We start from the raw sequence: 27,508 nt of genomic DNA, 5'->3' as shown, positions 1-27,508 counted from the left end.
GTGTTTTTGTTTTAATGTATTGCACATGAGTTTGAGCTTTTACTGCACAATGTGTGTGCGTGACTGTGCATGCGTATGACTCTATTCAACCCTCTATCCTCTCATACCTTGACAACTGACAAATGTAAACTCCAAAACGCTTAGATTAAAAGGTATTATTCAAGCGCTGGAACCAACCAGCTTTTTCCATTATGCGCTCTAGTCATTCGAACGAAAGAGCAAGCAAAAGAGAGAAAGAGAGCTATAGAAGGAGAGAGGGCGGGCAAAACCTTGTTACAGATCCCAAATCAGATTACACACAGGCAGACCTCATCAAATATTCATTTTATACTTTAGCCCTCCTAAAAAACAGGCTTCAGTTTCTCTCTCACTCCACCAATCAGGAAGCTCCACCCTGCCTTTGCTACACACTGCCGAGTCGATTTAACACACCGGCCATTTTGTTCAGCGGGTTTGGGGGTTACATGGGAGAGAGAGCCGATGTGGCAAAGTGGAGGGGTAGTAGAGTGGAAAAGTGTTACATTCAGAGAGGTGTTTAGATAGCTTAAGGGAGGGTCATGTAGGGAGTGTGTGTGTGTGTGTGTGTGTGTGTGTGTGTGTGTGTGTGTGTGTGTGTGTGTGTGTGTGTGTGTGTGTGTGTGTGTGTGTGTGTGTGTGTGTGCAAGAGCGCGAGAGAGAGAGAGAGAGAGAGAGAGAGAGAGAGAGAGAGAGAGAGAGAGAGAGAGAGAGAGAGAGAGAGAGAGAGAGAGAGAGAGAGAGAGAGAGAGAGAGAGAGAGAGCGAAAGAGAGATGAGTAATGTAACCAATCTAAACGGCTGGATTTCTGTTATGTGGTCTATAACGCTGCAGTACAGTTTGTGATACATAGACACATAAAAGAGGAGGTGCCTCAGGCTACAAAACAGCCATTAGAGTCAATGGCCTGATGACGGTCGTCATTTTAGAGCACTGCAGTGTGGAGAGCTTATAATAACACTATCAGAGAGTGTGGAGTGGGGATGGAAGGTAAAGGTAGTTATAAACTCTACCAAAATTAACCAATAGAGAGAATTCAATAAGCAAAAAGGGCTGTGCTCCAAAACCTTGTGAGCTGCCTCAGTGATCCAGATGTTTAGCTTATCAATATGATAACATTAAACTTTATTATAATCAATAGCAAGTTGAAGCAGGTTGAGAAAAATAAAAAAAAATACATTAAAAAATTAAGATATTTATAAGACTATATTTTGTATATTATATTGGTTGTGGTTGTTCCAATCCCTAAACCCATTTATGTGCAATAGTTAACAAGCCGTAATATAAAAACAAAAATCCTTATTGCCCTGGTGTAATCTGTTTTCTGCATTTTCTGTCTCCACTCCTTAATGCGCAAGCATTTCAAAGTTTTCTCCATCGACCTTGTGTGTGGATGAACACACGGCGTGTGCACACTACTGGTGTGTCCACGCTTCCTTTTTAAGCGCTTAAATATCTGGTATATGTGCTTTTGTCCATGCAGACACAAAAACCAGATTGCACAAGTGGACTGTGCTGATGACAAAAATCAAAACAAACAGAGTAGACTGTCTGAGCTAGAACTGAACATGGACAAAGGAAGTATACCTTTGGCTTTAGCAGACACCACTAAAGAAAAACACAGAAATAAGAGATTTACCCAAACGTAGGCATTGTCTTAGGATTCCTCCAGAAGACATGTTCTTCTCTGCTTCGATTTCATTGAAGTTGAGTGAACTGGCGAAGATAAGCACGTCCACGAGACTGATGAGCCTCTGCAAGAACATCAGTGACGCCTCCACAGCCAAACCGTGAGAAGGCTCGATATTCTCCAACTCATGCTGCAAGACAATATAATCATCATCATCATTACTGTAACTGCAGCCTTCATCATCAGAACCATCTTCAATCAAATCTCCATAATGGTCACCTTTCTCATCACCCTCACGTTTCATTATCACAGCTATTGTAATCAAAGTACTCACCATCATTAAAGTAATATAAATGATAAACAGTAAGAAGGGTCAGCGCACTTTCTTCTATCTAAAGAGATCTGTGCTCATTTAGTATGTACAATGTGTCACGCCATGTGTTTAGGTTTCTCTCAAACTTTTACTTGATGTAAGAACTGCTGTGAATGGCATGAAACACCACATTTGGAATGGAATACCACATTTCCTATGTTGATTGTGAGGCAAAATCTGCAGAAATTGTTCTGATTATCACGTGATTAGTCTGATTAGACCAATACAAAAAAAACCTGGGTACTCCAGGGAAAAGCGTTGGTCAACTTTCTGTTTCTGACACAGAGAAGTAAAGTCAAACATTATTTACATGTTGTTACAGCCATTCTGAATTGTGTATGCGCTGGTTTATCAGACAGCAAATACAAGAGTACAGAGACAAATACAGTACTGTGCAAAAGTCTTAGGTACGTTAGTATTTTCACCCCAAAAAATGTTTTAAGCCAGTTACTTATATATTTTGCAATAGTGTGTCAGTAGGTAATATCAGTTTACATTTTCAAACATTTATTTTGCCATTAATTGTAATAATCCATTCCAGTGAAATTTTTGTATGCAGAAGGAATCTGACAACATCTGTTTGATACACAAAGAGATCTAATCTCACCATTATCAAGTCCGTCTGTGATTACATGAAGAAATGGAAAAAACGTAGACAAAATCCAAAAGAACTGCGACAACATCTCCAAGATGCTTGAAGAAACCTTCCAGCAAAAATCCCTGATAAACTATGAGCAAGTGCACCAGGACAAAAGCAGTTTCACGAGTTTGTGTGCCCATATAATCTTAGTGAAAGTGGTAAACAGATTTGGCTTGCTGTCTGCTATAGAGGGGCTCGGAGAGGATATTCAACCCGAGCTCCGATTGCCCCCCTATAACAGGCAAATTGAATGAATAAAATAATGAATGAATGAGTCATTTATATAGCGCTTTCATATGTACTACTGTACACCCAAAGCGCTTTACACTCGTGTCAGGGATCTCTCCTTAACCACCACCAATGTGGTGTACAAAAGGAGGAGCAGGGGAGGAGGAGGGATGCTTCAGGAACCAAAAAGGGGAAGAGGTAAGCTGCTGGTTTTATACCTTGGTATTAATTGAAAGATTAGATGGGCGTACTCCTCCCGAAATTACGTTTATTAACTTCACTTAAAGCGCAAAGGGTGGTCACACCAAACACTGATTTGATTTAGTTATTAGGAGTTAATTGATAAACAAAATCTATATATGACATTATTTTTGAAAGCATTCTCAATTTACATCATTTTTACACGTGCCTATAACTGTTCAAAGTACTGTAGCTTTGCAGGAAGGTTTCTTCAAGCGTCTTGGAGATGTTGTCGCAGTTTTTGTGGATTTTGTCTCAGTTTTTTCAGGTTCTTAATGTAATTTTTTTTTTTTGCTGTGTTTTGGTGTGATGAAAAATTCTCTAAAAAATGAATAATCTGTCACATGGACCACATGTTTGAGACAGACTGAACAGATGCATTAACAGCAGTTCATTCAAATTAAAATGTTTATGGCACTGAATATTTGTCCTGGTGTGAATAGACTACTCAAATTAGTCAAATATTAAATAAAGTACTAGAACGGGAAGGGAATGTAGAATTTAATGAATGGCAGGCAGAACACGGCAAAAATCTGGTGAGCTTTCTGCTGACTTCGACAGGTGTAGATTCCCTGCAGGCTTGAAAATCCCCAAACTGATGTCCAACAATTAAAGGAAGAATTCTGACAAGTATGGTGGACTAATCTGATTATGCAAATGCTCTAGCTGTTTTTTAGAGTGACTGAAATAAGTTGAGGCAAGGAAAGAGTGGTGAAACGTATGTATAATGGTCATGATCGTGTCAAACCAAAAAAGCTTGAGGATATGTAACAGGGCTTTCGATTAATATCAGCAACTTGCACCCATGTAGACAGCATCACTGATTATAATCGGTTTAATGTGATTTTGACGCAAAACAACAACCTGCTCGTTGTGGGTGTAGATCATACTAACCGAAGAGGAGGTGGCTGCAGACAGCAGAGGAAGGATTCCTCCACAGGCCATGATGAGGTTGTCCACCACCTGAGAGACGAGATGGACGGTGTTGTGCACAAACACCACATTCTCACTGCTGTTCACAAAGTCCATAACTGTCTTAGTCGAATGACTGTGGGGAAAAGTATGAAAACCACTTAATTCAGAAAACTTAATTTAGTTATGAAACAACTTGCTACTGAGGCAGATGAAGGGTAATTACAAATAATACCACATTTGACTTAATGATGACAAATAAAAATTTACAAAAAAAAGTTATTTTAAAAGCACATTTCCGAAGCTCAAAGAAGGTGAATAAAAGCATGATATTGTAAACCAATTTTAAACCTGTGCAGGGAAATATTTTGCCCTCACATGAAATTCCTGATTTAATGTGACCACATTTTAAGATTGTTATTAATTAATTACATTTTATTTTAAACAATACTCAATACCAATATTTGATCTTTGGTTCTTGGTGTTTATCTCACCTTCTCCACATCTGCACATCTGTCTCAATGGAGAACAGCAGGTCGGTTAGAAGACGCTGGTGCATGTGAGACCACTTGAACTCTGGGATACGGAACATGGTGGAGCGTGCCGAAGACGACCCCTCATTGCCCTGAGCTGTGGGGCTTGAGGCAGTTGCTTGATCTGAGTTCAGGTTCTGCAAAAGAGGCATTTATTATTCTAACACTTGTTTTATATGACCAAATGAAGAATGTCACATCAAGAATCTAAATTTTCAATACAATCAATATATTCAATATATAGTGAATTACTGTAAGTATCAACCTGGTTCAAGTTCCTCTGTTTTTAATATTGCAAAACTTACTGTTGTTGAGGTGTGCTTCAGCTCTAGTCTCTCTGTGTCTGAGGCCACACTTGACACATCCAGTCTAGCAATTTTAATCTCTTTGGTTTTAGTTGCTGAGCTCTCAGTCCCTGCTGCTTTCAGAGCATCTTGGTTAGTTCCTGAATCCTGTGAGATACTCTCAGTGCTAGGGCTAACCTCTGTCGTTGACGTGTCGGCTACATCTGGAGGACGTACTTCTGCTGCCTGTTCTGCCTCAACAGCACCATGACTCTCTGTAGTCTCTGTGTGAAGCTTGGTCTCATCAGTGGAGGTGCTTTGGTTTAAATCAACCTCCACCATGGGAGCCGATGCATCCTTGGTTTCCTCTGCCTTCTTATTTTCCATGGGCTTCATATCTTTTTCGGTTTCTAGCTTGATATCTTTCTCCTTTTTATCATCTTCCATTTCGACACCATGGTCATCTGTCTCACCAGCTGTAGCTGAAACAAATGAGGACTCCTCTGTGCTGTCATCACTGACCTTCATGAAGTTGCTGACTGAGGAAACATCAGGGCTATCTTCATTTATGGCTGAGGCACCAGTCATGCTAGTCTCCGCAGAAGAAGCATCTGTGGTTTCTTCCACTTTGGCTTCCTTTAAAGCTTCAGTAGAAGAATCTCCAGGTACTTTCTCTTTATCTTCTACCTGAGTATTTAGTTCAGTTCCAGTATTGCTTGTTTTAGCATCATCTTCATCTGACATCTTCACAGCTTCAGTTTCAACTTTGGCATCCTTGTCGTTTGTAGTCTGTGTACTTTTAGCATCATCTGCTACACTCATATCTGATCTCTCCTTCTCTTTAACTCTACCTTCAGTCATTGTGATTTCAGTCTCAACTCTTTCCGTTCTCTCAGGCTCTCCATCAGCATCGATTTTATGATTGTCTTCCATATTTTTAATTTCATTATCCTTTCCTGATTCTCTCACAGTGTCCTGTTCATCTTTATTCCCTTCCTCTGTCTCTGGTGAGGTGGCAACATCCTTCTGTCTCTCTTCCTCATCTCTGGCCAGAATGTTGGACACTGTGACAGTGGTCTTGTTTCGCATCTCCTCACCATCTGTAGGCTGATCGCTGACCTGCTCCTCAACGTGCAGCTCAATTACAGTTGATGGAGCCGTCTCCTCTGCATTCAGTTCACCATTGGCCGAGCGAAGGAACTGAGAATCGTGACTGGCACCAGAGATAGTTCTGATTCTGCTTTCAGATCCCTCAGAACCCAACCGCTGGTACTCAAGAAACATGTGGGCCAGATTCTCTTTGTGTTGCTCAAAGGTGACCTGATGAAACAAGCAGTAAGAGTGTTGGGAGGAACGTTAATTAAGCAGAGCAGCAGACAGAATGCTGTCATCAGGACAAACTAAAAAGACCAAGAACTTTTTAAAAGAAGATCAAGGAATCAAAAGATTAGATGCATAAATTCACTGTCTTGTCTGTTTAAATCTATCATACCAATGTAATTAGGTTTTTTCATTTATTATTATCAATTATTATTTACCTCTCCATTCAGATTTGAGGACCAGAACTGTTGTATATAATATAATATAATATAATATAATATAATATAATATAATATGATATGATTGATATGATATGATATGATATGATATGATATGATATGATATGATATGATATGATATGATATGATATATGATATGATATGATATGATATGATATGATATATGATATATGATATGATATATGATATGATATATGATATGATATATGATATGATATGATATAATATAATATAATATAAAAAAAATAATAAAAAAGTAAAATAAAATAAAATAAAATAAAATAAAATAAAATAAAATAAAATAAAATAAAATAAAATAAAATAAAATAAAATAAAATAAAATAAAATAAAATAAAATAAAATATACAATTACAGTTGGACAATGAAACTGAAACCCTGGCCAATATAGTGTTGAAGATTTTACAAATATATTCAGTTTGTGCAAAAGTCATAGACACGTTAGTATTTTCAACTAAAAATAAGACAGTTATTTATACATTTTGCAGTAGTGTTTCAGTAGAAAATATCACTGACATATATTTCAAAACATTCCATTTGCCATAATAATAATCCTGTGAGATTTACTCTGTTCTTCTGGACTTAGTCTGTTTCAGTTTTTTATGTTTCTTCATGTAATCACGAATGGGCTTGATGATTGTGAGATCAGATCTTTGTGATGAGCACCAGCTGTTATCAGGCGTCTTTGCATATTAAAAAAAAATTCTCACTGGATTACAACTAATAGCAAAAAGAATGTTTGGAAATGTAAACGTATATTTTCTACTGACACACTACAGCAGTCTTAAAAATTTCTTTGTGTCATTTCAAAAGCTATAGTATCCAGGGTAATGCTGATATACCACCATGTAGGATGAACCACATCCAACAGGAGAAACTATTGACACAAGAGGAAGCTGTCTGAAAGGGATGTACAGGTACTGACCCAGATTGTATCCAAAAAAACAAAACCACAACTGCCCAACTCCCTGCAGAATTAAATGCTCACTTCGACTATCCTGTCCCCACCAAAATAGTTCCACAGGGTCAATATTCATGGTCGGGCTGCTATAGCAAAACCTTTATGCAAATGTTGGGCTGCGGACAACGTGAAATCTGTTGCTCTCTGATGATTGTCCACCTACACTGTCTTTACCATATCCAAGGGAGTTATGTTGCGGAGAAGCCCCAAAGAGGCTAACACCCAGACATTGGATATTTTGGAAGAGCAAATCAGAAAATTTCCTTCACCAGCATCACATGGCAACCTGTCCACTGTTATGGAAGAGGAATGGCTAAAAATCTTTCTGGCTACTGTGAAGGAATTGTAACTTTCATTCCCAAGATGAACAGATTCTCTCCTGGCCAAGAAAAAGAGGCCCTACACCATACTAATAAATTATTGTTTCTATTCATAATGAAACTATTTCAGTTTCATTGTCCAACCCCTGTATTTATTTTAAGTACTTCTGTGATGCATATGTATAAATTAGACTAGGCCATTGAGAACGTTGTGTGTTTATTTAATCATGTAGATAAACATAATATAGGTTATAAATAAATATAACTGCATTATAAACCTTAAAAAAAAAAGATTTACCTTGCAATGTTATTTATCTTTCAATGCTTTATTTATTATGCATTTGTTCTGTAAAGAAATCTTAATATTTATATAAAAAAATGAATTCTGGTTCTGTCACTTAAAGAGCATATTGCAGGTTAGAGACTCCAGTGAGTCAGTGTATAGAAAAATAATGTAGGATCTTGTTGTGGCAAAATGCAAATCTTGGTATAGCCATATGTTTACCTTCCCATGGTGTGAGATATGCAGTAAATGACATACTATGAAATGTGTACTATGAGCTATACATGGGCTACGTGGCATCCTGACTTAAACAACGGCCTGTATGGAAATGTACTGAGAGGGGAGGATGCTGCCAACAGTATAAGAGATTGTGATTTCTGTTATGACTTCAGTGTACGCTTGGTGTGGCCTTGTGGTTGCATCAACCGTGCCTCTTTCTTGCAAGAAACGTTTTTATTAAATAAACCTTTATAATTATAATTGGCTAATGTTTGTCTCTTATTCAGTGAAGCGATGGAGTTAATTATTTTGCCATTACAACCTAGATTTTAAATATGCTAATAAGGCTTTTTGAGTCGTTTTTGTGAGAACATTTTACTTCCACATCTAAAAATGCCCAAACTGGAAGTGACATAACGAGAGGGAGTGCGGTGAATTTCAACGATAGGAAAGCAATGGATCGCAATGACAGTTCGCTGAGGAATTTATAAATGTTTATTAATACTCATATGGCAGACCACAGCCATACAATTATGACACAATAAGGGACAGGCCAGGATTAGACAGAAAAAACAATTAGAGGAGATGAAGGTGAAACAGTGGAAAACAGAGCAGGTGAGAGACCAGTTAGCTTATGATATAACGTTATATATACACTAGCATATGAACACTGTGCTCAGATTACAATAATTTGCAGATAAGTATCACGTATTAGGCAATCACAAAGCTGGTATTGGTAATCTAGGAGTATTGATACTAATAACAGAAACTAATACTAAATTTTGACCATCAGTTCTGACCATAAGTCACACTCGTTAATAGGCTATCCGTCCACGCCGGGAGTAACGTTACACAGTGCGCTTTTTGCTGTCATACGAGCTGTGCTGATGATTTTTTTCTCTCACGTGGACACCATGGATGCTCGTATGGTCGTGGCTCGGAAATACGGGACGAAGCGCGAATAGAACTAAATCATTTTAAAACATAGAAGAAAAAAATAATAATGTTTTGCCAAATCATGCACAACCATGTCACATAGGTTAGATCTATGAGTATTATTATGCTATAGCGCAGTGGCTGAAACCATTCAGCATGCAACACACACACACAGACGCGGACGCGGGCGGCCTCTCCCTCTGGTTGTTTCTGTTGAAAGGAATGGTCGCTGTTCTCTGCTTTTCAACAAATCATTTGCACACAAATATTTTTTTCTATCTTAAGAACAGCAGCAACATTGAAAGCCTCAGTTAAGGTGCACCGCTCACGTTTTCTTCAAGCGGCATCTCTGATGGATTCGTGATCATCAAATCTCCCGCCACGGCTGAACCACAGACAGACGTTAGTGTAATTGTGTCTTTCATGTTATCCTTTATTCACTAATTCTGTGTTATGGGTTTATTTTGTGCCGATTCACCGATTCAGTGTGAGAATGTATGACATTTTGAGTATGTATTTGACTGAACGTGAATGTACATGGCATGAATAAAATATTTACATTATCAGCACACAATTGCAGACTTTTTTTAAAAAGTGTGAGACAATGCATTTGTGTTTTCATCAATGTTGAAATTGATTCACGTAAAAACAACAACTAAGAAGCATCACGTGTGGGTGTTTAATCATAATATCCTACATGAGTACTGCAATGTTGAACTCCATCATATCGCTGGGATAATCCGCGGTGTAAAGTGAACGCTACACACACCACCGTGTGTATCGAAGCAGATGCAGAAGTGAAGTCCTGTCTCTTCACCTGCACAAAACGCCACCATGCAGCTTTTCTAACTTTTTTTTTAGGAAACCTGTGGACTTGATGTCCTGACAGACTGGACACAATCATTTTCCATGACAAAGATAAATTGAAATAGAAAAATTACAGAGAATACATTGATTCCTACTGAATACCAACCTATTCTGCACTGAGGCAACACAGAGCTTGGCACACGACTCCCTCTCGTGACGTAATATGACACGATGTTGAAAAAACAAACAGCCAACGAAAGGGCCACTTTATCTACTAAATTTGTGCTCTTATGTCTTTTAAAAACATTTTAAATCCAGCATTACCTTTTCATATGACATTTTCATACAAGGTTATATATTCATCTTGAAAAAAAAAAATTACCTGCAATATGCTCTTTAATTAAAAAAAGATTAAAAATATTTCTTTTTTTCTTTTTTTTCCTCAAGGCCAGTAAAAATGTCAATAGGGCAGGTAATAATCTAGTATTATTAAATACTAGTAGATAAACTGTTAAAAAACAGTAGATAAAAAAAAAAACTCAGAGAGGAGAGATGGTCATGTGTTTAGTACTGCAATTAGCTGCAGTCCACTGCATCTGCAGAAATACAGCAAAAGTCTGAACACACCAAAACACACCTCGATTTATCAAAAGAACACAACAGACAGAAAGTCAAACACACCACTGGGAAAATGAGAAACGAACTTACAGCTTCCACACCAATGCCAGCATTTGCATTTAGGCAAGAAAGCCTTATTATACGTAATTAATTGGCCGTTATTGTTCTAAATTAGCCTGCTACAAGCCTGGCCATTAATCTTCCATGTGGTCTGACTGGTAATCCATAGCTGTTTGCTCGGAACGGACAGCTTTGAAATGCATTGCTAGTTTAGTAGTTTGCTTTCTCTCCTGACTCTCTTCTTTATTCTTTGGAATAACAAGATCACTATTCTGGGCTCAAGTCAGCATTTAACATTTAGCTATTAAACCCACACCCTGTATTTTCAGAAAAAAAACATTGCCCTCCTTTGTGACTGGATATAAGGTATAAAAGGCCAAACATATCGGGAAGGCCTGCGAGGCATTTAAGGATTTGAATGTAAGTTAAAACTCATGTAAACCACTAAGGGTTTAAAAAGCTGCACATGAGGACCCATATTATCCTGTTAGGTACTATCTTCAAGAATCAGTAAGGATACCATATGCTGTTAAATGTTGAAAAAAAATCTTCATATGTACACTAAAGCACCTCATTGTCTGGCAGCCTGCTACAATGCATATCGTACCAATAAAGTATTACATCACGTGAAAAGCATTACTTACCTTACTATAACCGGCATTCAGTACATGTGAGCCCTTGGCATGTTGTGGAGATAAAGTTACACTGGAAAGAGGGCAACTATAGAAATGTGGTTTTGAAATGTAGTCGGTATGACACCGGGTGGGCTAGACATCAGTTTTAATCTGATCTAATTTAAATCCGGTCAGCTCTTTAGACATGGGATATGGAAAAAGCAACAAATCATCTAAGAATACACTGAAGGTTTCATAATGTGACAGCGAGCTTTGTATGACCAGGGTGTTGGGTTGCCAAATATACAACGTAATGCAAATTTTTTTTCAAGTGGCCTGTTAGAAAAATATCAATAATTTATTGCTATATACTAAAAACTTAGATGTACCAGTAAGCGCAAATTCTTAAGTAATACACATAAAATAGAGTATTACAATATTACAAAAAATTATCATATATAGGATAGAAAAAAATTACTTCAATTTCCATTTAATACATTTTGCACTTTACTTTGGAAAAATCCTAAATGTGAGCGTTAAATAAATATACATAATCCCCAAGTCTATAGGGAAGATTCATCCAGTTTCAGACAGTGATGATCCAGCTGAACTTGCAATCAGACTGCAAGCTCAGCAACAGACCGTAACAGTGCTAAAATCACTGATCTTAGATCAGCAGGAACCAGTCAACCACAGACTTTCACAGTAGGGCCAGTAGGGAGCCTCATTTAGATCAATAGATAGTGAGTAACCGCAAAACAAAGGGGAAATAGGGACCCTGAGAATGCTCTAATTGGATTAGCTAAATGTGATTCCATTTCTACAAAAATCAATGTAGTCGGCAGACTGAATCCCTTCCTTTCTGTCCAAAAGACACTGTTAGTTTTCTTTTTTCCCCTTCAATACTCTCACAGCTGTCTGTATGAGTGTGGAATAAAGGTACATAGAGAGAGACTCAAGACAGACACACAAGCAGAAGGACTCTCTTGTTTTAATATATATATATATAAAGCACCTTAAAAGCAACTACATAATTTACCAACACTTTTTGTGTATTTGATCTTGATCCATTAGCAGATTTTTATATATATTTATTTACTTTTTACTTTTTCTTTCACTATGCTTATTCTTACAACAAGTTAAAAATTAGCTAAAACAATAGTATTTTACAAAAATACAAGGAAGAAAAGAATAAGACAAGATAAATAAAACAATCAGGTCGTCCTTAAAACACTATATCCAAAAATGCTTTAAACGTTGCTTTTGTGATAGTATAAGCCTGCAAAATGAATGTCAAGGAAGAGATTGGTTTATCAATGTCAATGTCTTTAAACAGTCAATGTTAACCATGTCCTTAAGCCCGTTTGCTTGCCAGCCTATGAGGTTATTCAATACAGACCGGCTGCAGGTATGCCTCTATCTTTACAAGCAATGTCTCAATACTGAAATCCATTGTCTTCTAAATCCATAGTATTGCTGTTGTCTAGTACGATAAGCAACTTCATGACACCAGAGAATAGGCTTGACGTTCTTAGGCAGATCATTTCTTCCAACATCTCCATTAGGCCCAGAATCTCAGTACCAAAGGCAAGCGTCATTTTCTTGTTGGTTAATGTGATTTTAGTGTTAAAGTTTAGGAAATAAACTCCTAGTAATGTCAAAAGGAAGGAGCGGACAATTATATTATATTATATTATATTATATTATATTATATTATATTATATTATATTATATTATATTATATTATATTATATTATACTCACCTAAAGGATTATTAGGAACACCTGTTTATGAAATTATCTAATCAACCAATCACATGGCAGTTGCTTCAATGCATTTAGGAGTATGATCCTGGTAAGGACAATCTCCTGAACTCCAAACTGAATGTCAGAATGGGAAAGAAAGGTGATTTAAGCAATTTTTCGTTTCAACCGAGGTATGGAGCAAAGCATTTGTGAAGCCACAACACGCACAACCTTGAGGCGGATGGGCTAGAACAGCAGAAGACCCCACCCGGTAGCACTCATCTCAAATACAAATAGGAAAAAGAGGCTACAATTTGCACAAAATTGAAGGCTGGAGAAATTTTTGCTGGTCTGATGCGTCTCGATTTCTATTGAGATATTCATTTGGTAGAGTCAGAATTTGGTGTAAACAGAATGAGAACATGGATCCATCATGCGTTGTTACCACTGTGCAGGCTGCTAGCGGTGGTGTAATGGTGTGAGGGATATTTTCTTGGCACACTTTAGTCCCTTTAGTGCCAATTGGGCATCGTATAAGTGCCACGGCCTACCTGAGAATTCTTTCTGACCATATCCATCCCTTTATGTCCACCATGTACCCATCCTCTTGAACATGACAATGAGTTCAGTGTGCTAAAATGGCCCCCACAGTCACCAGATCTCAACCCAATAGAGCATCTTTGGGATGTGATGGAACAGGAGTTCCGTGCCCTGGATGTGCCACCCACAAATATCCATCAACTGCAAGATAAAATCCTATCAATATGGGCCAACATTTCTAAAGAATGCTTTCAGCACCTTGCTGAATCAATGCCATGTAGAATTAAGGCAGTTCTGAAGGCAAAAGGCGGTCAAACACAGTATGAGTATGGTGTTCCTAATAATCCTTTAGGTGAGTGTATTATATTGTCCAGCTCTACAAATATACTGCAGGGTATAAAAAGTATAAGGAGTCTAAGAATAAAAAAGTATCTTTAATTGCTAGAAGCCAAAAACCGGTGAGGGATATTAATAGTGGCGTACAGTACAGGTCAAGTTAACTACAAAATGTTAAATGTTAAACTTGTTTATATGTCTATGTGGTGTTTTTAATATGCTTTAGGACAAACCACATGCAAATTCACAAGTTAACACCATTGCTGTGTATTTTCACCTTAAAATGTAGTGAGCCAAAGACAGTCTCAAAAACGTGGTTTTAAAGTACAGGTGTTTCTGATGTCACAAACCATCTTTTAACCAGTCACGACAATGTGCGGACAGGCTTTAGCATATCATCACTACTATGCTGCGAAGAAGGGGAACCTCAAGAGAAGCCAGGGAATAATTTTTGTTGACATGAAAAATCAAGTACATTTAGCATTATAGCGGGTGAATTATGTATATGATGTATATTACAATGTTATGATGAATTATGAAGTTGTTCAAAGCATTTCTAAGGATGGAGATTTTTAGAAAGCAGCTGTCGGACAGGAACAGGAACATGGTTTGTGTAACATTTCCATCACATTATTAACTGTTTGATAATGTTACACAAACCATGTTCCTGAGTCCGACCAACTCTGAGTCCGACAGCTGCTTTCTAAAAAAAATAACATAGTCAAGTAAAACAAATCATTATAATTAATGTTTTGTGTCCGTCATTGTATAGCGCGATACATAAACACGTTATCATTCTGATACATTGACTTTACAAGCGAGCCTGCATAATTCACTTCTTCTGAATTGTATTCAGGTTTAAACATAATATGGCTTGATTAAACCCACTTGCTATTGTGCAAAGTTTACTACAGTTAAGTTAAGCAAGTGGATCTCTGCAAGTGGGGCTCACTGCAGAGTGAAACGACTTCCAGCAAGCAATCTCTGAGCTGGTGTGAGTGAGTGGAGATGGCGCTAATTTGCATATTCACGGATCAGTGTATGATAAATGAAGCAAGGGTGTAGGGTTACTTTCAAGCTATTTTAACGCATGACTAAAAAAAATTATTTAACACATCATTTTGGTGATCAGAGATCAATTTTAAGGGATACAATTACTGACTACAGGGGGACTTGACTAAATATGATATTTAATTAGTTACTTTAAAATACAATATATTTTAGGATTATTGCCTTATTTTTATTTTTTTGTAAAGAAATGTTTAAAATGCTGAAATAATGTACTGTGCTCCAAAAATTCAACAAATAAATACATTCTCTTAAATGCTTCTAATTAATTGGTGACATTTTTCCAGGACACTCTCTCCTTGCCTCGGAGAGCATAAAGGTATAGTTAGATGCCCCAGAGGTCACAGAACTCTCATTCTAGGCATTACAGAAAGAGACTTAAGGTTCCAGGGGATCAGCCACTTTTTCAGGACAATTACAACATCTCCTTCACCCAATAAGATGTTCCTTACAATGGAACAGAAGAGTGCTGACTAGGAAAACATGAAGGGCACCAAGTCTTTCACAAGGTGATCACTTCCAACAGAAAATTGTCCCTACAGTAGCTGTGTGGAACCGAGTCTCATTTATGTGCAGCGCTGGGACAGGGGCACCTTGGGTAAGCTGTGGTGTCAGCAGGCCCATCTGCAGAAACATCTGTCTGCCTACAATGAGCTGGCAGGAGAGGAGACTTCACCTCCTTTGACACACACATGATCAGTAAAACGCAATCAAGCAATAATCAGATAACAGCACACTTGTTAAAGTCTTTCTTTTAAGAGTATGTTTTATTTAGATCTCTTGATATATTGTGTGTGTGTGTGTGTGTGTGTGTGTGTGTGTGTGTGTGTGTGTGTGTGTGTGTGTGTGTGTGTGTGTGTGTGTGTGTGTGTGTGTGTGTGTGTGTGTGTGTGTGTCTGCTAAATGCTATGGCAAATGCTATGGCAGTGTGTGGCTACAGGACCAAACTAACTGTTCTTATTTTGGGTAGTTTAGGACATTTTACATTTACATTTACATTTAATCATTTAGCAGACGCTTTTATCCAAAGCGACTTACAAAAAAGGACATGTGCATAGACTATGTGTCAGAGGCTTGCAGATTGCTGGACTGAGTAAAAAGAGCTCTAAGCAAATGTCAGCGATCATAGGCAGTCTGCATGTTTGGAGAAGACGATATCACCTTTATCCATAATCTATTGATTAATGTGGTCGTGACTGTTTGTATTGTCTGTATTGTCAGGTTAAACATGATAAGCTCTTTGAGAATATTTGGGTGCTGTGTTGTTTTAATCAGTAATAATATGTATTAAATAAAATAATTAAATGTGTGTGTAATGAAGTCTCTCTCTGTATATAGTGTATACATGTGTGTGGGTTTTACTATCTTTTATATATATATATATATATATACACATACATACATACATACATATACATACATACATATATATATATATATATATATATATATATATATATATATATATATATATATATATATATATATATATATATATATATATATATATACACATACATACATACATACATATATATATATATATATATATATATAAACAAACACACACATAACAGATGGCATTCTACCATAAGCTGGAAAAACAATTGAATTGTGAAGAAGAAAAACTTTGCATCCTTGTCTAAATATATGTCTGCCCAAGAGCATTGTATTTATTTACCAGTGGGTTCCCAAAAGGCTGGTTGAATTTATGAGGACTTGTCCTAATGATTGCCAAGGCCATTTGAAATGAATATTAAATGTGTTCAAACATGGGGATCTGGAGATCTTGAATACTACAACCTGAAAAGCACATTCACATATACATCTCTAATATGCAAACAAACACTCTTTCTATTTCACACACAATGTCTCTCTCTCTTTCTCCCCCCCACACGCACACGCACTCGTACGCACACACACACACACACACACACACACACACACACACACACACACACACACACACACACACAGTCAGCCAGCCAGCCAGCCAGCCAGCCCCTGCAGCTGAAAGGGAGAGCTACAGTGACAAACAGCTCTCCTACTCCAGAGTTGGCAGGAAATCTATCACACCGGACAATAAAATTGCAATTGAGTTTCTTTAGATTTTTTTTTTTCCTCAGCAGATGCACGCATCTCTCTAGCTCTGCACTGCTGCACCTTTCCAGTTCATACGCACAACCCCCTTTTCTGTTTTTAGATCAGAGCAGAGACGCTGTAAACAGAACAGCACCTTACCTGCATTAATCTTGTGCAATTATAGCGCAAAAAAGCAATTACAGGCTTGACCCTTAGGAAGGGGAATGATCAATTTGTGTGCACTTGCCACAGCAGTGAGCTACTTTAGGAATGCAAGCAGACCTGGATAAAAATGTGTATGCATGAAAAAGAGTGAAAGCAAAGCACTTTAAAGAAATACTTTAACGCTGCTCAATTCACTCACAGATTACATTTTATTTTACTGTGCATCATGTATGTCACAATTAACTGCGGAGTGTGAGTGAGAAGAAGAAACTTTATTTTAATGTTTATTTTTAAGAGGTATCTCTGCATGCATTATTTGTATTTTTCCCCTTGAATTAATCACTTCCGCTGGTATTATTCTCATTTGAAAGTCATTATGGATAAAAACGGCTGAAATGAATAAGCATAAATGTAATCAACCTGTTTGTTTCATTTTTTATATTATATATATATAAAATATTCATTTTTTGTTTTATATGAAATAAATAAATTTTAAAAGCTGAGTTGTAATATGCACAATATATTACTAAATCAATTATGAGAAATTTAAGTATTTACAAAGCAACCAATTTGCACATCGCACATTTTTTTATGAAATATCATTGAAAATAAGCCATCCTAAATAATAATGTTTTTTTTCTGTGCGTGCATTTCTCTCACCTCTTTTAAGTTTTGCAATAAAAACTTTACTACATAAAATTACTTCTTTCATATTTATGAGTGTTTAATATGCAGAGACAACTGTCAATAAACCATTTATAGCAGAGGTGTCAAAACTTTTTAATATGATGGGCTAAACATTGAACAATATTATCTAAAAATGTATATATTTAAATGAAATTAACTTATATTCTCTACATTGCAATGCAAAAATACAGCAAAAAAATAAAAATAAATGAAGAAGATAAAATAGAAACAAAATAATGACATGAGAGGGCATATTTTACCTTGAGGGTCCTGCTTTCGCCATCTCTGATTTATAGTTTATGTATATGATTTATACTGATTACCCTGAAAATTCCATGTAACCTCTGTGGCTCTGTAGTGCTATCAAGACACATTTCAAAATGTTTATTTGAGCATTCTGACCATTCTGAGGCTATAATAATAAGGTTGCTTATTCTGATGAATAAGCACTCTGAGCACTACAGATCTCCTTTTACTTCCACATCTCACTGAATAGCACAGCTGCGCCCCCAAGTGGCCAAAGACAAGAACGCAAACAAAGTGCATAAATGGAGGAGTGCCAGGAAGCTGGTGCCCAAAACCACAGTCTGACACCAAATGACTTCACTACGCTTGGAACCGTGTCCATATTACAATATCAATAGAGCATCTTAAAATAGACATTTCTGAAACTAGAAAGCTCAGAAAACTGAGAGCTCTCAAAAACATTAAGGAGGCAATTCAATCTGTAAATAAAAGAATGAACCGAGGGTTTGGCAATGGAGGAAAATACTGATTCTAATCTGAGAAGTCTAGCTGATTATAGAGCGCAATAACAGCCAGGTTGAGAAGCCAGTGGATTAATGCTGAGAGTTTGAGCGCAGGAGAGAAAGAGGCAATGAGAGGAGGAACCAAACACAAGATTACAGTCAGGGCTGAAGTAAGGAAGAGAGACAGAGTGAAAGACACTAAGAGATAGAAAAGCAAAAAGTATGTAAATCAGACTTTTGAGGGGGGGTGGATCTATTTAAAATTATTGTTTTTTTGGTTACACTTTTAAGGTGTCTGTCACATTGTAACTATATATTTAAGTACTGAATAATTAACAACATGTACTTACTATACAATTAGGGTTAAGGTTATGGCTTGGTTTAGGGTTAGCTGCATGCAATTATGCATAATTTGCTGTCATTACTACAGTAAGTATGCCATATGTAACAAGGACACTAAAATACTATTTTACCATTTTTATCTTTAACTTTCTATTCATCAATCCTGAAAAAAGTACAAAAAAACATTTTCCACAAAAAAACATTATGCACAACTGTTTTCAACATTGATAATAATGTTACATGAGTACAAAATCAGCATATTAGAATGACTTCTGAAGGATCATGTGATACTGAAGACTAAAATTCAGCTATGCATCACAGGAATAAATTACATTTTAAACTATAGGAAACACTTATTTTTAATTATAATAATACTTCACAACTTTACTGTTTTTACAGTAGTTTTGAACAAATAAATGCAGCCTGGGTGAGCATAACAGAATACCTTCAAAAACAAAACAATCTTTTAAACTGTAGTGCATATGAAATTTAAAAAAAAAAATGTTTGTTAATGCGTACTATTAGCTATTGTTTGGTAATAATAATAATAATGATGATTTTGTTATCATTATGATGATAATATTTATTACGATTAGTCATTTTTTAGCAATTAGCAAACAAATCTCCAGTACACACTGCAGGTGTCATGATGAAGGACGAAAGCCACTCTTTAGAAACACAAAGGAGCTCAAGGGAGACAAAAATTTGGTAGTGAAGCTACTGGAGAGTGTTACTGCAAAAAGAAAAGGGTTTATACACTATTTAATCACTGATTCCACTACGTTTGTTTTGTCAGAAGTGCAAAATGGGGTTAATTTGATTAAATTAAATTAGGGACATACATCGCTTCCCATGTTGTATGAAAGATTGCCACGCTTTGTTAAGTTATGTGAATACTCATGACGTGCAATTAACGTGTACAGATTACATTCAGCCGTGTGTTGTTTTGTGTATGCATTTGGGTTCTGACCTTGGAGTGTGTGATAGAGAGCGTGTCCACCCACACGCGCCAGCCGCCCCACTCGTACTTAATGGCGTGATAAAGAAGGATGCGAAAAATGGCGTACACCATCTCTGTGATCTTCTGCTCCTCACTGTTCTTGGGGTTAATAAAGCACAGAGACAGCATCCACTCCTGCCACACAGAGCACTGCAACAGACTCCTACAGAAAAGAATGACTGCGTTAAAAAAAAAACTTTTACTCTTTTTGAGAAAAAAAGCTCATGATGATGATGAACACTAGACACAGTGTGTGTGTGTGTGTGTGTGTGTGTGTGTGTGTGTGTGTGTGTGTGTGTGTGTGTGTGTGTGTGTGTGTGTGTGTGTGTGTGTGTGTGTGTGTGTGTGTGTGTGTCCTCAAAGATAGTTTGGGAACAAAATTATCTCCAACAGTATACTCAAATCAAAAGCTAAAATAATTAGCAAAATCTTTATATATATATATATATATATATATATATATATATATATATATATATATATATATATATATATATATATATATATATATATATATATGCGTGCATGCGTGTCAACACACCTGCGGTTCTCTCGACTGTTGTTGAAGAGTTTGATCATGTCTGAGAGAAAGATACGCCGTACTTCCATGCTTTCTGCTCCTTGAGGAGCATTCTTTAAAAGAGCTGCTATCACTTTTAGGATCTCTGATGGGGGAAAAAAACACACATGAATGTACCATTTGACACTGTATCTGAATGCCTAGTTTAAAAAAAAAGGCTTATGAACCATAAAAGGACAACCATCACTTCACAAATACACCATAAATGGTGAAAAATGTACATGGGAAACATAGTAAACAGCATGTCCAAATATTTACATTTACAATACATTATAATGTTATACAGAGGCACAGTTATAACAGTTAAATGAATAAATGTTCAAAGCCATTTAAAGTTTTGGGGTCAGCAAGATTTATTGAATCTTTTTATTCATAAAGAAAGCATTAAACTGATCAAAAGTAACATTACTTCTTTTGATCGTTCTATTCTATTAAATCCTGAAAAAAGTTACATCAGTTACAAACATATTAAGCATTTCAAAATGAATAATAATTAGAAATGTTTTTTGACCACTAAATCAACATATTAGAATGATTTCAAGTTCGTGTGACACTGAAGACTGAAATAATGATGCTGAAATTACAGCTTTGCCATTACAGGAATAAATTACATTTTACACTACAGTAAATTGAAATAGAAAAGAGTAATTTTAAATGATAATAATAATACTTCACGTTTTACTGTATTTTTGATCAAATAAATGCAGCCTGAGTGAGCATGAGAGAAAACTGTAAAAACCGTACCGACTTTTGAATGGAAGTGTAAATGTTAGTTATTATATATTTTAATTACATTTAAATAAATTAGTAAAAAATAAAAAAAATACAGAAAATTGCACCCTTTAATAAAACAGATATGTTTTCGCACTATTATTTAACACTTTTGCATATAGTGAGAACATAACAAAAATTATGTTGGAAAGAGTAAAAGTAAGCTCTACATTATAAGGTCAGTATTGTCTAAGCTTTGCAGCTAAAGTCGTGGCTTCCTGGAACTGAGCGTTAGCTTAAACTGGAAAGATTGGTTGTTTAGATGAATTATCTAGACAATGTCAGCATGCATTAAGTTGAGAAGAGCAGCTCAAGTTTCAGCCGTCACAGGGAGTTTAGAGCACGACAGCATCTGTAACCAATGCTCTCACTCGTTCCAGCAGAATTGTGTTGTTTCTACGCCTTACTCACTCAAATTAGAGTCACTGAACCTTACCAGTAGAAAATTACCTTTGCATGTATCTCTGCACTTTTCTGTTTTTTTCACTCTCCAATCACCATTTGGTCCTGGTTTGTCCCAGAGTTTAATTTAAAAGAAACTTTTGCTTCCTCAGTTTGTTTGATTGGGTCTGACATTGCTAAAGACTGCAATCAGGGCCATTTAGAGGCTTCAACACAGATCAAATCAAGTAGAGACAGAAGAAAGCTGAAACTCTGCTGTGCTCGCTCTCAGATCATCTGTGAGATGCCCTTGAATCAGACTCTGTTGGTCTAAGATCTCCATCTGAACGCTCTAGAACCGACCCAGGATCTGTGATTCACTGTCATTCTTCTGACTGGCAAGTGGTTTGTGTACATGGTCACATCTCCATGTAAATACAGCTCTAATCAGCTGCCTCCAGTACCTCAGAATTAAGCTTCATTAGGGGAAGGCCCGATACGGATCAGTATACAATATTAGTTTCACTTTTTACATTAAAACCAGAGCATCTGATTGCTGCCTAACTCTGTACTGGATTTAAAGGAGACGTATGCATTGAGCATAAACTCAGGCTGGAAAATAAGGCATCTCATTACAAGATAGAATTCAGCCTTAGAACCATTTAATATTGAGAAACTAGCTGGTTGCGAATGAAACCGATGCAGCGACAATTCTATACTTATAGCTACAATGGAAAGTTAATTACTTTTTAATGTGTTTATCATCTTAGTTATGGTGACAATGAGCTCCATTTGTCTGAGGTAACTCTAGACTTCACCATTAGACGCACGAAAAAAAACGGTGAATGTTTGATTTGCACCGCAGCAGGCACAAAAATATAAAACGAGACTATTGATACTATTATTGTAAATCATGGGTAAAATAAGCAGATTTAAGCCATTTTACAAAAGGACCAGGTTTTGCTTGTGATCTTTTACATATGGACATTTTCCAGACACACGAGAGGTGGTTTAAATATGCGTTAGCATTATGTTGACCCTACCGTATCTCTGAATATGGTGATTACGTAAATATTGTTTTCTGTGTTGCATGTGAGTAAACTAAATAACATTGCATTTATTTCTTCACAACATTTTTTATTTGAGATTTCTCTGTGAAATGCAGGTAAAACTGCAGTACAATATACAAAAGTAGTGTAATTAAATGTGAATGTTATGTTTTATTTAAAAATAAAAATGTGTCTATTTACAGCTTATACAGAGCGCATATGCACTGCTTGAATCACTGGTGCTTCAGGCGAAGGGATTGAGTTTCATATTAACTTACGTGGGTTTTGAATCTTCACAGTGGAGTCAGGGTCTGGGTGTTGTTTGTGAATGACCTGAGTACAGATCTGCTCCGTAAGAATCTGGTGAGAATGTTCTGGTTAGTCACTGATAGTACAGCATAAAAACCATTTCACAAGGATCAGGTGACAACATGAAAGATAAATAAATAAGCTAAAATGATCAATAGGTCAGCAACTAGAGGTGTGTTATATTAAATATAGGTCAACAGTATTTGTCAGGTCAGCTTTTTCAGTTCAAGCAGATTAATACTGGTACTCTCTGCCATCTGCCATTAGAAAATGTGGCACCCTACGAATGTGGAAAATGGATCAAGGAAAAACTGTCGTGAGCATTAGACAGTTAGTGTAATTTGCTGATGTTAAAGGGTTAAGGAGAGTGAGGTTGTTAAATATGTTGATTCAAATGTTAATGTGCCTGTATTTGTATGACATCCTTATCGTGATTATTTATTTATTTTGTACCTTTTTGTAGAACTTTGCATGTATGTAATATGTAATGTAATTCAATGGTCAATGCACACTGTTCGCCTAGGGACTATGGTTGAAATTTAGGTTTTAGCTAAGACGATTCATTATCCCTGTACAAAAACAAATAATAAAAACACTGAATAATTAATCTTATATATCTGCATTTTTCACTAATCTACATAAACTACAGAGAACAATTTTTCAGTTAATTTAAAATGGTGAGGGGAAAATCAGGGGGGTTTTACCACAAAAGAGAGGGGGAATTTGATTAAGGGAGCCAGATTTTACTACATCTGGCTTGAAAAACAAAGTGCTACAAGCAGCCATTAAAAAAAGTGTATGAAAGTAAGAGACTGACCTCAAAAAGCACATTGTATGTTGTGACTGTGACCTGGTTCGAGTGGAGCATCAATCGTTCGGTGAGCAGAGAGAACAGGCCGTGAGCCAGCATGACCTCTGACTTTGTCCTGAAACACATGGCATCCAAAACGTCAGCACCAAACCCATGCTATGATCTACTTCAAATACAGCCAGGACCCCAACAGGGCATAACTGCAGCCCAGAGCTTCTGAAAAATATCCTCGTAGTCACGAATGAAGCTGCATCTATTTTAAAAGCAATTGGCGGTCAGAATCCTTCTGGGGGAAACTCACAAAGCAAGTGGGATTAGAAATGAAAGTGAGATTTATCTATCAAACACCACAGAAACTGCATTTGGAAAAATACTCATAGACAATTACAGACTTTGACTACATTAGCGCATAAATATTTCCATGCTGAATGAACTAATAGTGGAGTAAGGGTAATTTGTTATCAAAATAACCTAGCTCAATTCACTCTGGGAAAAGGCCTAGTTGCTTATTTTAAATCGTTCATTTTATGAAAAGAAAAAAAATCAGCCTTCAACTCACTTCATGGTATGCTGGGAGCTTATTTCTGCTAAATATTTATAGCTAGACCATCTACTACAGACTCATTTTGTAAAATAAACAGTCGGAGTGAATCATGTATATGTATCACATATTAAAAAACGGGGTTAACGTGTTATTGTTACTAATATGATTAACAGTATTATTGCAAGCCTTAATTCCAAATAACAAAGTACTACTCATAACAAAGTAACTCACTTTGGTGACAAAAATTTGAGAAAGTAGCCCAAGACTTTGAGTGCCTGCACACGAATCCCTTCACTTTTGGATGCGAGAAGCTTGAAGATGACCCTGTGTTATTCACAAAAGAGAAAAGGTGTTAAAATTGTTGCCAGGAATTATGTATGCAAAATAAACGTAAGAGAGAAAGTTATACCAATTTTTCAGACAAAAAAATAAAAATACAAAAGAATTTACAGATATACAAATAAACAGACTGAGTTCAAAACAAACATATTAGTTTATCTATAGTTAACATGTATATTCCATATGGTGTTGAAAGAATTTTGTTTTCAATGTTTCTTTCTGACAAAAGGAAATTACCAGCGACACAGTCTGGTGTGTACACAGATCTCACAAGAGCTGACGTGTACATTCATATGTAACCGAGACTATTATACTGTCTGCATATTAAAATGAATCTGCCTATGTCCTTCTGGAGTAGGATCTGATGGAAGTGTGATTTGAATAAGGTTGTCAGATCTAAAATGAAAGTGAGGCCCTCTGTTTTATCATGACGAGCTGTCCAGATGCCCCCCCGCTAGCGTGCACATTTAACCCCATGGCTGTCAGTGGAACTAGCATGTCTATAAAGGCTTTGGAAATGGAAATGCCTCCATTTTAGTAGCCCGTATGAGCGCTCAGTACAGCAGCATAGGTATCAGATGAACCTATGAAAGTGTTTTATAGGTTTTGTTGAGCAGGACTCCGATGTCTCTGCTAAGAAAGAGGAATTGTTGCCTCGCATTATTCCACAGAGAAGAATTCTACTTCATCTGTCAGGGTTTTTTTTTTTTTCAGTTTCATTTATAGCTTTTAATAAAAATGTGGGTTTAAGAATGTAATGTCTTCCTGCAAGGGCACTGTTGCCAACTAATTTTCAGAAGTTGCTAAAGCCAGATCGATTTGTTGTTAAAAGTTGCTAAATGACATTGTGAAATCATTGCGCTATGACATCATTACGTGATCAAAAAGCAAAACTACGGCATTATGTAATGCTATATATAATTTGAAATGCTAATTTAGATTTGTTTGTATAATAAATTACAGCATCGTGTTCATTCGTATGTACGGAGCCCCGCACATGACGTGCAAGAAAAAAAAAGTAAATTGTGTGCACAATTTACTACTTCGTTTCCTCAACTTGCTAAACCATCCACACGATTTATTAATTTGTTTCCTCGATTTATAAATCATGTGCACAATTTAGCCTACTATTTTTTTCCTGCATGTAATGTGCAGGGCTCCGCAAATATGCTACCTAAATGATCTTCCGGTTTTTACAGCGATTTCCACAGCGATCTTAAGGAATTATGAATGAACCGCTCAGCCTATTGAGCTAGATTGTGTTTGTGTTGTTTATATCCGAGTCATTTTCCAGAAGTTGATAAATAATAAAATAAAAAGCTACATTTTTTGCTAGGTGCTTTTTGAAAGAAAAAAAAATTGTAGTCTGAAAAGTTGCTAAATCTAGCAACAAAATTGCTAAGTTGGCAACACTGTGCCAGGGGCAACCAAAGGTCTCACCGTATTCCATTCCGCTGATCGAAAGCTTGAACCATTGAGCCAGGATGCTCAGACATCAATGCCACCAGAAGCTGGAGAACATCCATCAGATTATCATCCTAGGGGGAAAAAAATTACAATAAATAGGCATAACATGTCAGAGACGGGGTCATTCAAGACACACTGTATGATCTATCATTTAAAATGCAGATGATTATAGCAGAGGAGTAAAGTAGGTCATTGCACATTATAAGTTAATATATTGCAAGTTAACTAATTAACATTAGAAATCATCACATATGCATCTATGACAGGACATTATTAGGGATTAAATGGAAAAATATATAATACTGTATATAATAGAAAAAAAACATTTCATGAGTATATTGTGGGAAGTTGCACAATGGTTTCTGCAATTTATTTTTAAATTGCATATTACGCACAACGAACAAGAAAGACAGCTGTGGGTACCAAGCGCCATCTGGTGGCAGCTATACCACAGAATGTACAGTGTTACAAGAAAAATGACAGCATTAGTAATCTGCATTGATTTAGCCACATAATTGAAAGTGGTCAGACAGCTGATACTGGTTTAAAAGAGTGTTTGAAATTCCAGTAGGTGCATTAGAGTACCTCGTGCATTGTGAGCAGGTAGTTGAGAATACTCTGCAGTTCGTCTTCCTTTACGCCATGATCCTACATTCACAGGACACACAAGCATTACCTGTACTGCACTCCTCATGATGGAGTTGATTAATTCAGATTATTATTCAGATTTATTTGATGGCCACTCTAGTGTACCTTCATGATAAGCTGTTTGACAAACAGCAGCAGGAACGCTCGGAGTGAGTGAATCTCCTTTTGATTGGGTCTCGGCCCATCTGAACACAAAAAGATACAGGATATTAACCAAACAAAAGGTCACGTAATATCAATCAAACGTAATCTTCCACAGGCCTATTCAATTGGTGATAATACTAATGCTTTTCATTGTGTTGTTTTTTCTGGGTCCAAAAGGAAAATCAGCTTAGAACCACTATTTTAGATTAGTTTCCTTTATATCTTGGTGTAAACAAAAGGAAGAGAATATTCCAATAATTTATTGGAACTTTGATTCAGTTTAATGAGATTTGAATGAGACAAGCGAGGAAGTGGTCTACTGTGGAAATCACACTGAAAGACAAATTGCTCTGTTATTGTGGGATGTTTTCCCACAGCATCTTTAGTGCAAACCTGTAGTGCTCTTTTTATTTGGGAATATTATGCATTATCAAGACATATGAGCAATTATTGATACTTTATATAGCAGGGCTCAAAAGTTTGAGAACATAAAAAATGAAA

The 27,508-nt window shown here is 36.5% G+C and overlaps 1 protein-coding gene across 1 annotated transcript in view; it reads right to left on the bottom strand.

Moving 5' to 3' along the window:
* The window catches only part of lrba (LPS-responsive vesicle trafficking, beach and anchor containing), a 334,073-nt gene that overhangs the window by 229,656 nt on the left and 76,909 nt on the right, over window positions 1-27,508 (bottom strand). The window contains 12 exon segments of the mRNA XM_067441679.1: window positions 1,655-1,835; window positions 4,021-4,174; window positions 4,533-4,708; window positions 4,877-6,175; window positions 19,935-20,127; window positions 20,506-20,629; window positions 23,024-23,105; window positions 23,872-23,980; window positions 24,641-24,733; window positions 26,189-26,286; window positions 26,801-26,863; window positions 26,969-27,048. Coding sequence (XP_067297780.1) covers window positions 1,655-1,835; window positions 4,021-4,174; window positions 4,533-4,708; window positions 4,877-6,175; window positions 19,935-20,127; window positions 20,506-20,629; window positions 23,024-23,105; window positions 23,872-23,980; window positions 24,641-24,733; window positions 26,189-26,286; window positions 26,801-26,863; window positions 26,969-27,048 — 2,652 coding nt within the window.

Source organism: Pseudorasbora parva, chromosome 4 (assembly GCF_024679245.1).
Source record: "Pseudorasbora parva isolate DD20220531a chromosome 4, ASM2467924v1, whole genome shotgun sequence".
NCBI lineage: Eukaryota > Metazoa > Chordata > Actinopteri > Cypriniformes > Gobionidae > Pseudorasbora > Pseudorasbora parva.
Note: the sequence above shows the minus strand (reverse complement) of the source record. Positions and strands in the feature narration are given on the sequence as shown.